Genomic DNA, 12,758 nt, shown 5'->3' with positions numbered 1-12,758 from the left:
GAACGGATAAGAGCTGGAAACGACGTGCGTGTGGGGTGTGTGCGTCTGTATACAGTTGCGAATGATTTTTTCTTCTGTTAAAATACCATAATAAAATTTTTACTCTCGGAAAATGGAAGTATTGAAAAGACGTTAGCTGAAAATAATTCCGAACGGCGTGATGTCAGCCAAGAGAAATGCCAGCCCTGACAAATCAGACAAACTGTCAGCGAAGTGGGCGGAGGGGGGGGTCTGATGGAGCAGGAGCAAATCGAGCAATGTCGTAACGATGAATCGACCGGTCGAAAAGAGAAAGAAAAGTCGGCAAGCAAGCTCTCGGAAACAAGAGACTACAGAAGTTCTCCCTCGCTCTTGTGGTTGTGCTTGCAGAGCACTTAGCCTCTTGGCTTTTGCCGCGCGCGCACACGTACACACATTGTTGCGTATGTATATACGCGGGAAACTCTCCAACGGCTCACGAGAACCCGTTTGTCTCCTCCTCGCCGTGTGTATAGCTCGATCGTGTTTGAGTTGTAAGCTTTCCTCTATGTACCGTGCCGCGGCTTCGTGTATTCCATTAGTCTTCGGAACAATAATTGCCACAACTTTATCCTTTTGGAAAATCTGCTTGGAACTCCGGCTCCGAGGACAAGGGAAAGAAGGTGTTTCGTTTGAATGCATTCTAAAATGAATTTCAGATGTCCGAAAGGTCAGGCGTATCTGGACGTTCGTTCACTTTTTAATTATCGAAGAAGAAAAAATGTCGATTAAGGGAAAAGTGAAACTGTCAATGGTGACGATGGAAACTCGCCAAAGTCATCTCGCAAGCCCGGAGAGTAAAATTGCACCCTGAGTGAATCCAAGGCGGATTTGCAGCATGAGAAGTGGGATAAGTTGGCTGAGATCGCAAATTTTCGCTGATCGTCCGTTACCTGGACTCCCGATACAGGATAGGCGGAACAAAATGGAAGGGAAACGAAGAACATCGATTAAAGTCCCGGTACGGTCTCGCCCGCGACGGAAATATATCATATCGCAGAAGCGCGCGCGGCGTATTATAATTATGAAAGTCGCGCCGGGAGCGCGGCGAGATACGAAACCCGTCGTTTTTCAACGCCTCCGACACTATCTGCCCTGTCGGACAATGGCCGCTATATAACTTGGCGCTCGTCCTATTGTTCGGAAAACGCCCCTTTGATAAGAGACTCCGCAACAATGTTGGCTCGACATTTAAAACGCTTTTAAATGGACGTAATTGCATCACAAGTTCATTTCGCCGCGGCGTCCGCGCTTCGCTGATCGCAATCCGTTGCGCTCTGTGCGACCTGAAATTTCGCTTCGTTTTGTCATCACTTTCGCTGGTGATTTGACGATGAACGCCCCCTTACCCGAGTGAGTCTTCGGTCGATTGTCGAAGAACTTGAGATTCGAATAGACTGCTGATAAGAATACATTCTTACGTTCAACTGTTCCTGATGCACATAAATCATCCCTATTCGGTTAGTTCCCGTTCAACGAAAATTGGTAGACACGGGTACTATCGTTATTATCATTGTGTCACTTCATTTTCTTTTTAAATTTATTTATGCCTTTAAACTTGTTGACAAATATAATATTGCGTACTGAGTAGCGAAATGGTAATTCTTTGTCGAAGACGACCGGACGCAAGTGGTTCATTATTTTTCGAAAGAAAATCATCCACTAGACCATAAAATTTCTGAAATTAAATTACAGTTAATTCGGATCGTCGCGCTCACTTCTGGCATCGCACAAGTAAGCCAATTAAGTTGCAAAATGCTCAACCTTTTCAGAGGCTTCACTTTTCATAACTCTTTCTCAAGGCAGGAGGAGGACAATAGGAACTTGGTGCTGTAAACCGATTATATTGAATTACTGTTGAATATTAAGACTCCGCAAAGCAGTAAGACGTTCAGCTTGCATGGAGATTACTAGTATAATGATATGAGCATGATCGAGCTCGGGAGAACACGGTTATTTACTGCGTTAATATTAAACGCGATTAGGAGAGCACGCGCACAAGCGAGAGAGAGAGAGAGAGAGAGAGAGAGAGAGAGACCGAGCGAAGTAAATAAGTTACGGAAGTTAGGTTTCGAGTTATTCCGCAGGGCGATCAATTTTCTTCGTTGAGTTTAAATTAAACTTGGAATTATACCGCGAGACACCATCTCCCTCGTCGAAGTGGCGCTTCAAGAGCTTCGATAATTAAAACTTCGAAAAACGACGCGTCGAACGCTCGCACGGCTGGATTCGCTCGTTCGGCGCCGCAAAAAGTGACCGCGAGTGCGAAATGCGAGGGGTGACGGACGGAAAGTCGACGCGAATTCATATCCGCGAGACTTTGCCAACCGGATAAACATAAGGGCCGTTTGTTTGATATAAATTTTCGGATTGGAAATTCGTTGCGTAAACCCCGCGCTCAAGGCTCTAAGTCTACAACAACGTACGCGCGTATATCATTTCACTTGCGTTCAGGGTGATTGTCAAGCTATGATAAGGGATAATCGAGGTGTGTGTACGCGCGCGCGCACTTGTGTATGTTTGTGTGTGTGTGTGTGTGTGTGTGTGTGTGTGTGTGTGTGTGTGTGTGTGTGTGTGCATAATTTTCTTGAGCATCATGCAAACTCATTGTTATTCTGCAATTTGCATATTATACTTTTTACTTATGAAACACATAATCATGCTGCACAAACTTACGCATTGTCATGTTGTATTTCAAGCTGGGTTTCTTATGAAACTTTTTTTTAGCATACTAAGCTGCTTCTCAAGCTTAACTTGAGCCAATTTGACGAAAATACTTGTTCGAAAACTTATTTACTACGATAAAACACAACTAACCGCAATGACTTAACATTTTTTACCTCAACCTATTATCAACAAAATCCACAGAATGTACACGCAATGTAAAAAAAAATTCAATGAAAAACATCTGTTGTTCTTAGATTCTACATTTTACAGCAGTTTGAAATAGTTTCTGGTAAAAGTATTTTGAGTATCTTCTGTATAACTTACCTTATCTGAGGAAAGATAAAATAATTCGTCGAAAAATAATTTTACTAATTTTATAGTGCTCGCATGGAATATTCGCAACGAGAAAAACGTATATATCCATAATTTAGTACAGAATCGTCATGATGGAGCTGAGTGGGCCTTTAAATATTCTTTCGACGAAGTAGTATAAGTAACCAAAATTTTAGTACCGATGTGCATGGAGTACTTAAAATAATTTGCCTACGAGCACGTTGAACGGAATATTGGACAAATTGAATGTATACCCAGCTTGACGATGAGACATTAAATATTTAATTGGATATGTCTTTTCCTAAAAACCAAATCACTACAGCTAGCAAATGGCGCTCGATCATCTTGCTACATGGCCGAAAGTGAAAATGGAAGTGCGGGCTATTGCAGGGGTCATTTCCCCGGGATATTCGATCCCCCGATAAGTGCGCTTCGCGAGCATCAGGTGCATAAGATTGATTCTACTCCGAACGTCCAAATCCATTGTTGATGCCGCGTCATTGTGTCCCTACTCCCCCCACACGCATGACAGTTGCATGTCAAACTCGAAGTGCCGATCTGATCTGTATAGCTTAGAAAGGTCGAATTTCTTTTTCTACGATTAAGATCTCGTCTTTCCTGTTTTTTTTTTCTTTACTGATTCAAAATTGAATTCACTCGCGCCTGAGTGAAACGAAGAGAAAGAAGAAAAGCCGAGAAGGGAAAGAATCTTCTCGAGGATTGATAAGAACGACTGAGTAGCTGGGAGAGGGAGAAAAAAAAAGGTAATCAGCGAAAACGGAAGAAGTTCGCGAGTGTGTTGGCAGCTGTGGCTACTGTACCTGAGAAAGGAAAAGGAACATTAGGTAAAGAGAAAGTGGAGAAGAACGTGTGTGTATGGTCTGCAGTGCGGGTCGAGAAGAGCGTAAATTCCATTGGACGTTGAATGGAGATAGAGGAAGCTCCGCGCCAGTCCCGTGTGTGTGTGTGAGTGTGTGTGTACACATGCGGTTAGCCCCCCCACCAACCGACTGCCCGAAAAGTCCGCGATTCTGAAAGAGTCGAAACTCTGGATTAAACCTTTGCTCTCAATGGGAGACTTTTATTTCTTCAGCTAAGACAAAACGGAAATGAGAACTGAAAATCGAATGCTATTTTCTTACGCGAGAGAGAGGATTATTGGGAGGTGCGCGGTAGCAAAATCAAAGCCGAATTTACATTTCCGTTTCGATCGATTTGAAATAAAAACAACAGGAAACGTCGGTCGTGCACGACAATGCAACGCATAATAGCAATCCAAGCCTTTCAACGACTCAGCCGAGCGTACACGAGATGCGTAAAGCCGGCTTACTGTCAGGCCAGCCGAGAGGACAAGTTATAATACAGTAGGCCGCAGATGCGTGTGCGCCTGTCGTACGCCCATGTTGCGCTGATGCGTGCCTTCGATTCGCGCGCCCATGTCGAGATTTCGTTGACGCGCGGCATTGAACGCGCCCCGAATGGCGGGTCGAGAGTCCTTTGACGATCGTTGGGTTCGCTTTTTGATCGTCCTCAAAACTGGCCACGGTTACGCGCGGCCAAATTGAGGACGCCGTTGGATTCTCGGCGGCGCACTTTTGGCCTGCGAGTACGTCCGCGCGGCTGGCGCCCTGCAGCTCCCTCGGCGACTTAGTTTCGACGCTGAGAATAACCGACGAATCGAGTTTATGCGCAGCTTAAACTTGAACGTCAGTTTTCATTAACACAATAGGGATATTGCTTCGACGTATAACGAGAAAACCGATGGCCAATTTAACTGCGAGAATCGACGAGTTAGAACGCTACCTGAGCAATTAATCGATTGAAAAAGAAAAAGGAAAATAGTACGAAAAAAATCCGCGCTGAGGATAAACGACGAGCAGATTTTCCGCTCCGTCGACGAGCACAGCTGGCAGTTGTTTGATCAATTTACGGATTAAGGCGCGAGAAGGGGGGCAGTCGAACGAGTCGAATCCGTCGCTCATACGCGGCACGACGCTGAGTGATGCGCGCTGCCGAGAATCACGCGGACGAGAGGGCAGCTCGCAGTGCGATGAATACGACGGGAGGCGCGCGCAAATAAATCTAATCGACGATCCCGCGGCGGATCCTCAAAGAGCTCGGCGCGCGAGGCGAAAACACCCCGACGCTGGGCACGAAGAAGCGAATACGTCTCGATTCCCTTTTTCTCGCTCGGCGTCGTCGACGAGAATCGCGCGCTGCGCTCCGAATCTCGAATTCAGACAATCGGCTTTCGGAGGGCGACGTTATCGGCTCTTGATCGCGAGTGCCCTTTCATTTTCCTTCCTGAAGGATTTGCATGAGACGAGGCTTTTCTCTCTCTCTCTCTCTCTGTCTCTCTCTCTCTCTCTCTCTCTCTCTCTCTCTCTCTCTCTCTTTCTCTCTCTCTTCCTCTATCTTAACTTTATTCGTGTTTCTCTGTTCTTTTTTTTCCTTTCCACTCGCCCCGAGCTACGCCCCCCCCTCTTCACTCTTTCTCGATGCGATTTGATTGAGCTTGACGTCTTATCTACTCCAGCGAGAATTTTCGCTGCACCTTGATACTATTTGAATTGCAGAGTAAATCATAGTAGACCTTCTTTTTAAAGGAATTTAGCACTTTTCCTTCGAATTACTTCTTGCTCGGGTTGCAGTAGGCACAGTTTTTTCCTGATATCACAAATCACGATACACCGTCACCCAACAAAAATTGGCTGTATTCTTGAAAAAAAGTCTCTCTGATTTTGCAATGCGCCACAAACGTGCTTGTGCAAACTTGAATAAAAAAATGAATACGTTGACATCAGCGAATAACCATACTTTGTTTGCTCGCATTCCAGGGCGTATATATGCTGTCGAAAGCGAGATCCCATGACTCTGCGCAACGTATATCATCCGTCAATTATTTCATTTGAGCTCAAAAGTCAATAACAGCGAGCAATTTACGAATGGCAGAGTTCAAATTAAAAGAAAGTCCGTATGTTCCGTAACTTCCGTCCCAAAACTCCTCGCTGTATCTTGAGTAGTCATAAAATTGAAACGCGTATGTAAATTGACGCTCCGCGGGCTGCAGTCTCGCGCGAAGAGCGTATCGCGATAGCGCAAAAGCGAAAAGAAAACAAGGGCCTAGCAAGGTCAAGATACGCGCGGACTAATTAAAAGCGCGCGCGCTTTCTGCGTCTTAATTGAAAAGCCTCTTGGTTGTATTTGCGAGGCGCGTGCGCATGACAGGCGAGCGCCGCGGCATATCCCCGGGAATAGTAGTTCTGCCCCGCTATAACTTTGCATTTTTGTTTTAGGCGGAATTCGCGCGTTTGACAAAGTCAAAGGAATTTCATTCTCTTTTGTTTGGCCGAGCTTTCGGCAATGCGCGAGCGAAAAATTAGGGGAGAGAAAAAGGAAAGATTTCATTTTTTTCGTCGTGGATTTCAAACGTTTTGTTGCGCGCGCGTCTGCATCGTAAATTACGCGCTCGGCCTTTGCATCCTCCTTTGACGCGGAAATTCGTATTCTCGTGATTCAACTTTTACGTCGATTGCGAAATGATCGAAAGCGTCCATGGTATAATTTATTGTAAAGCTAGCGCGTGGTGAATGAATTTTCCCTATCTTATCAGACTCCAGATCTTATACTTTCAAAAAAGTGCTTAATTTAATTTACGCTTTAATCATACAATCATATCCATACGGCGTGTCCTTATCAATGATTAATGCAACTGCTCGCGCAACGAGGAAAGGGGATATTTTGGTATTATTCGGCTAATAATTAACCAGCGATGCGTATAATTTATCGAGTGCGTGTGTAACAATTTTACCATCCGGAATTTCGGAGATAGAACCCCCTTATCTGCCACTCGTATATCATATTCGCGCGCGAATTGGCAATCCAATAAAAGAAAGAAAAAAAAAAAAAAAAAAAAAAGAGAGGGAGATAGACATCGCGTGTGCGTACACGCGATCATCTGGCAAAGCTTGTCAAACATCCGCTCTGGGCGAGATCGGCTCGATAATGTTCGCGGTACGTAACGCTCGAGGTGCAGCGGGGATCACCGCGAGGATATTGTGAAATCACGATTTCTAACTGCGAGAGGCAGTCGAAGAAATGGCTTTCTTTTCCCTCGCCGGCGAGCCCGCGCGAAGGCAGCCCGGAATCTAATTTCACGCGCGCACACCGATTAAGCCGCTAGCTCTCTCGAGAATGTTCATCGTCGAGTCGAAAAGCTTATCGCTCGGTTCGCGCGAGGGGCAGAGGTGTGTCATGAGAGTGGCGTTTGAATTGACGCGAGCGGAGAGCACTTAGCCGACGCGCGGAACGGTATAACAACCCGAAAATAAATTCAATGTGTCGCCTGCGAGTTTTACATCGGAAAGTTTCCGTTTGGAAGTTCCCTCTGGCTCGCGGCGCGCGACGGCCAACTTCGCGGCAGCTTCATTTCGCCCCCGCAAGTTTTGAAATGCCGCCGCGCGTCGCGCGCACCCCGCGGAATTTCAACTCGCTACACCGGGACCACTTCGCGGCACAGAGGGTGCGAGGGACGCTGGCTCAATTATTTTTCGCCGCGAAGCGGGGAAGGCGAGAGGTTGCCGCTATTTCTGCGAATGCCCGTGAATAACTGCCGTGCGCTCGCGCGAGTTTTCGATCTCGCCGTGAGTGCGCGCCAGTTGATTGAAATGTATTTCCTCCTTTTCTCGAATTCGGCGATTGTCGGCGAGCTGCTTCGCAGACTTTCATCGCGCTTGTCTTTGCTTCTTTTTTTTCTGTATCCGACTGCGCGGTCGCCAGTTGTTGTTGCCCTCTCTCTCTCTCTCTCTCTCTCTCTCTCTCTCTCTCTCTCTCTCTCTCTCTCTCTCTCTCTCTCTCTCTCTCTCTCTCTCCTCTGTCAATTTCGCTTTACCGAGAAGGTAAAACGGGAGTACCTTTCCCTTTGCCTTGGTAGACGAATTCACCCGCGCGAAAATATTTAATAAGGGTATGGATCTGAGGTCATATTTGTATGTGCCCTGGTGGAAAGATTGTAGATTATTTTTGAAAAAGTAAGCGCGAAAATGCTAATTTCCAAAAATAATTTTGGCAACCTTTTGCGATGGTTTTTATTCAAAATATCTTTGCGAGTCGCACTATTACTCATTGCAGGAACTTCGAAGATCCAAGCATACGTATTCTCATGCGACAGCGATTCATTGCATTTGTTTTTCACTTGGATGTACTCGCTCGGCGTGTATATAATTCGTCCTGAAAACCTAACGCAATCAACTCGCCACAGCTGCATCATATCCGGAAACATTCAACAGCAGCCGAGGCAGTGGCAGACGTCCAATAATCCCTGAAAGCCTTGGCGAAGAAACACCGAATTCCCATTGTATTCGTTGCAGTATTTCAGCCTCCCGCCCTCTCGCACCTATCTCCGCGTTTACACGCAACGCTCTACATGTATCGTCGCGCGCGCGCACGTTAATAAACTTATACCTCGGCTGAAAATAAAAAAAAATGTGCGTGGGCTTTCGATTGCTGCGATAATACCTACATATCTGCAGCAATAAAAATTGCGGTGCCAGTTGTAAATTAACGGCGAAAAAAAAATAAAGCGAACGTACGTGTATGCGCATTTCAAATAGAAACGACATACGGAAAGTTCATACTGTGTGCGCTCGGCGATGTTGTACATGATGATTTTTTTTTTTTTTTTTCGTCGGTGTCCCTATACCTGCAGTTCACGGCTGACCGGGGGGAAATGTAATTTTTATTTTGTCGCAGAGAAACGATATTTCGCTCTATTTTTATTTTTTTTCGTTGTCGTTTGTATTCTCTGTCTCACAAAGGCTTAATTCTGAACAATAAATAATCGATTCGGATGGAATACATCAAAGTGCACCCGTTTAACGTTTATTCACTCGTCAAAGTTTATACTGCTCCGCGAGCAAAGAATTGCGCAGTTTAGTTTACGAAGGGCATTCGCGAATGCTATAGGCGTTTCCATTCGGAGCAACGTCAAAGGCCGTTGTAACTGCGAAAACACGCAATACCATCGTAAACCGCAAAACCGAACGCATCGCTCGCCGTCGTCGTCCCGTCGGCACGCGCGCCCAAACTAAAAACATTAAAGCGAAGCCAGTTTGGATTCGCGCGAAAGTGGCGCGACGCACAAAAGCGCGATAAGTCGCGGTGATTAATGGCACTCTCTCCTGAGAGGACTCCCGCACCTGTCCGCTCAGACGTATAGGCTTTTCGGCGCGAGCGGAGAATGAAACTCCCCTATTCTCCTTTGTCTTGCTATTTTTCAACGCTATCCCCCGAGTCATTGCACTTTCACACCAATATCCGCTGACGCTACTGCTACTATGTTGCATATCATCTTGCTTTCATCTGGAAGTATTAAATATTTGAAGAAGCAGTTTCTCCTAGCGTATAAATGAATTTATGGCTTTTGTCGACAGATCAATTATTATCAATGTTTCAGGATTCAGTTACCCGCAGTAGAATTTTTCAGCGGTGTACAAATAAAATCACTATGAGATTTTGAGTACGATTCCCGAGAGATAGCATTCATCTTATTTATGACTGTCGGAATTAAGAGACGATAACAGGTCCCTAATAGAAAATAATTAGCTTTATAAAATTGGATCGGTTATGAAGTTGGATATAGTCGATTGGCGACGCACGACAGTCGGTGTTATGCATGAAATCCGTCATATCTTGAAGAACAATACTTGAATTGAAATTATCGGTTGAAAAACGCAATGAACAGAGGAAATTACGTCAATTACATTCGTAATAAAATCATCATTTCGCCAAAATCTAATCTTCGATGCTTCAACAGTGGCGCAATTCGAGTCTCATTAAAAATCCAGAACATAAAAAACTGCGCACGGAGGGCGTTAACTTAAAACGATCGCGAGATTTCATTACACGAATCGTCGGTAATCCATTATCACTCGGCAGAGTGGCAAACAATTTCTCTCTCGCGCGGCGAAACTCGATAATTGATTTAAAGGCTTGAAGTGCAAGCACACTGCCGCGATATACACAAAAGGCAAACACGAATTAGCAAGAAACTTCGGGCGCCCCGGTCCATTCGTTTACCTTTGGCAAATCTTACCTTATCGCCGGCAGTGAGGGGCTGCGCTAATTCTCCGAACGAAGGTACAATCCGTCTTACCATTTCGCAAATACAAACGGCCATAAATCCTCTGCGCGCAGTGCTCTCTGAATTAGTTTATCAATGGATTCGCTGTTTTTTTTATAATTCCCAATGAGTCACGGAGGCTCTATCTACAACAAAACCCCGAGCGCACAATCGAAGGCCATTACCATAAATAATCAGCGCAGGGAGGCCGCGCCACGCGGAAATCCCTCCGATTTGTCGCGCGCTCATTAGTTTTGGCTTCGCTGCTCTGCGAGGCTGAGAAAAATAAGACTGCGCGATTACACGCACGCGAGCGAATCGCAACTCAACGTTGTAGAACAAAATAAAAAAAAGAAATAAAACCAAACCACGAGGCTCCCTTGCGCTCGAGAGAAGTGGTCAACGTGGAGGAATTTTTTTATTTTTCATGTGCCGAACGCTTCGCACGTTACGTCGAACGACAATTGCCACGGCATGGAATGCAGTGGGGGAATACTCAAAATAATTGATTATGCGTGCGTGACGATGTGCAAACGCAATGCGGACTGTTAGTGCAAATTGAATCGGAAACGCTTGATATTTTTATTTTCGAAATTAATCGACGGGAATCCTCAGGTGCGATTCGCAAATTCGCTCAATTAATATCCGACGGCTTTATTTATTGGCGAAACGATGTAAGCTCTCGAGCGTTGATTATCGCAAACGAATCGAGATTCGATGGTTGCGTCGTTTGCGCATTATGATATGAAAAGTCAAAGCGATTCGTTGGCTATTATTCGATGAGCATTACGCGAAGTTGTGGTATTTTTTTCATCGCCTAGCCCTCAGTTTTTCTAGAAGATATAAATGCTCGTCTACACGCTCGCACGATCGCATTTGCCGTTGTACATTTTTCACGTTTCTTTTTGCAGCGAACCAAGCACTGAAGACTGAGCAATTCGGCCAGCTTCTGTCGTCGGAGTTGGAGGGTAATCCACCACTGTGGGTGACGAAACGCGGCAGGCCAGGCTACGAGGAGGTGTTCATCAACAACGCGCAGATCGTCGAGGCCGATTACGAATCGATCTCCGCGACCGGCTCCAAAAAGAAACAGGTGAGCGATGCGGAGGAAAGATAAAGACGTGATTCTACTGCCGTCGATCGGGAAAACTTTTCATCTCGCGGCTGTTGGCCCGAAGGCTCTATTAGTTCCTCACGAGAAAACGAGAGGCACTCGCTCGTAGTGCGTTACATTGCCGAGGCAAATACACGGCTTTAATGGTGTTTGCCGAGCGGCTCGTAATTAGCTTCTTATACAAATACCAAAAGCCGTGCGCGCGTGCCTGCGCGCGCTCCCCTAAACCACTGTTATTTCCCTTTTCTCTCCTGGAACTAATTACTCGGTTTCATTTTCGCGTTTGGCCCATTTTATTCGCTCCAACAATATCAGCCTTCTTTCGTGGCAAATATTGCTTACGAACGAAAATCTTACGGATTTGTTCACGGCGTTCGATGAGTTATTATTGCAACGTGGGAAAGGATTGTCTCGCCAGGCTTGGGGCGATGTTTCTTTTTTATGAGTTCACGTGTTCGTCTTTTTCAAGTGGAAATATTTTTCTTTCTGAAATCAAGAAAAATGGGCCTTATTTAGGAACACAATAGAGCAAGTTTTCTTTTTTGCGTTCTTCAGAAAACTGTTTTTTAATTAAAACATTGTTCTTACTTGGAGCAAGGAAGGCCTTACTCGAGAATAAAATTTCTTATTTTGGGGAAAGAATTCTTAATTGCATTTCCTAACTCTTAAAAGTAAAGTCAAATAAATCTAGAAGCGCCATTTTACTTTTAAAATTTAGATTTTAATATACGGGGAATTTAAGAACTTTTTTTGTAGCACAGCTTGCAATAATTGTAGTAGGCTCGCATTAAAAAATCGAGTAGATACCAGCAGGAATTTATCGAAAAATCTCAAGCGGCGAGACATCCACGATGAATCCGAAAAAAAAAAAAAAATCTATAAGTCAGCGTCTTTTCCCCGCGAGTGTACAAAAAGAGCAAGGTGTCTAAGGAGCGTCGCCCGAACCAATGAATCTCGCAAGTACTTGTGAGATATTTTTCGAACGCGTCGAAAGTCACAGTGAAAAGTCGTCGACGAGAAAGTCTTCCTTTTATAGTTGTGAGTTTTACGTTAAGTAATGAAAGTGTAATTACGTTTTTTGAGACGTAAACTGCGAGAAAAAGAGTTAAGGTTTGTTGCTGATTATTCCGATGGAGTCGTCACTGCAAATGGCGGCTTTTACTCCTTAACGCTCTGAAATAACTTGCAATTGTGTGCGGAGAAAAGTGCCGATTTTGTGAACTCAATTGCTAATTATTCTGCGAGTGAAAAAGTCAAATTACGTCGTAATGAACGAAGCTTTCGACACTGCCCTCTCCATCCTAAAAATAAGAAAGCTTGCAATATACGCGTAACACGATAAAAATACCCGGATGAAAATCGGAGTGTCGCGGCCGGCGTGAAAATAAAGTTTATTTATCGTCAGAAAATGATATTTCAAGCGAGCAAATTGAAGAAAAGAAACCCACGCGACCGCATAATTGAAGCCTGGTACACTTATTATACAGCGCGGTAACTAACTTTCCC

The 12,758-nt window shown here is 44.9% G+C and overlaps 1 protein-coding gene across 6 annotated transcripts in view; it reads left to right on the top strand.

The window, feature by feature from the left end:
• Positions 1-12,758, top strand: part of LOC131666645 (fasciclin-1) — a 153,274-nt gene that overhangs the window by 110,396 nt on the left and 30,120 nt on the right. For all 6 annotated transcript variants that reach the window (XM_058939482.1, XM_058939483.1, XM_058939486.1 and 3 more), the window contains exon 3: positions 11,050-11,231. In XM_058939482.1, the coding sequence (XP_058795465.1) occupies positions 11,050-11,231 (182 nt within the window). The remainder of the gene's footprint in view (positions 1-11,049; positions 11,232-12,758) is intronic.

Source organism: Phymastichus coffea, unplaced genomic scaffold, assembly GCF_024137745.1.
Source record: "Phymastichus coffea isolate CEN01 unplaced genomic scaffold, Cenicafe_Pcof_1.1 PCOF00059, whole genome shotgun sequence".
NCBI lineage: Eukaryota > Metazoa > Arthropoda > Insecta > Hymenoptera > Eulophidae > Phymastichus > Phymastichus coffea.
The sequence above is the reverse complement of the archived record's forward strand: the minus strand, read 5'-3'. Positions and strand labels throughout refer to the sequence as shown.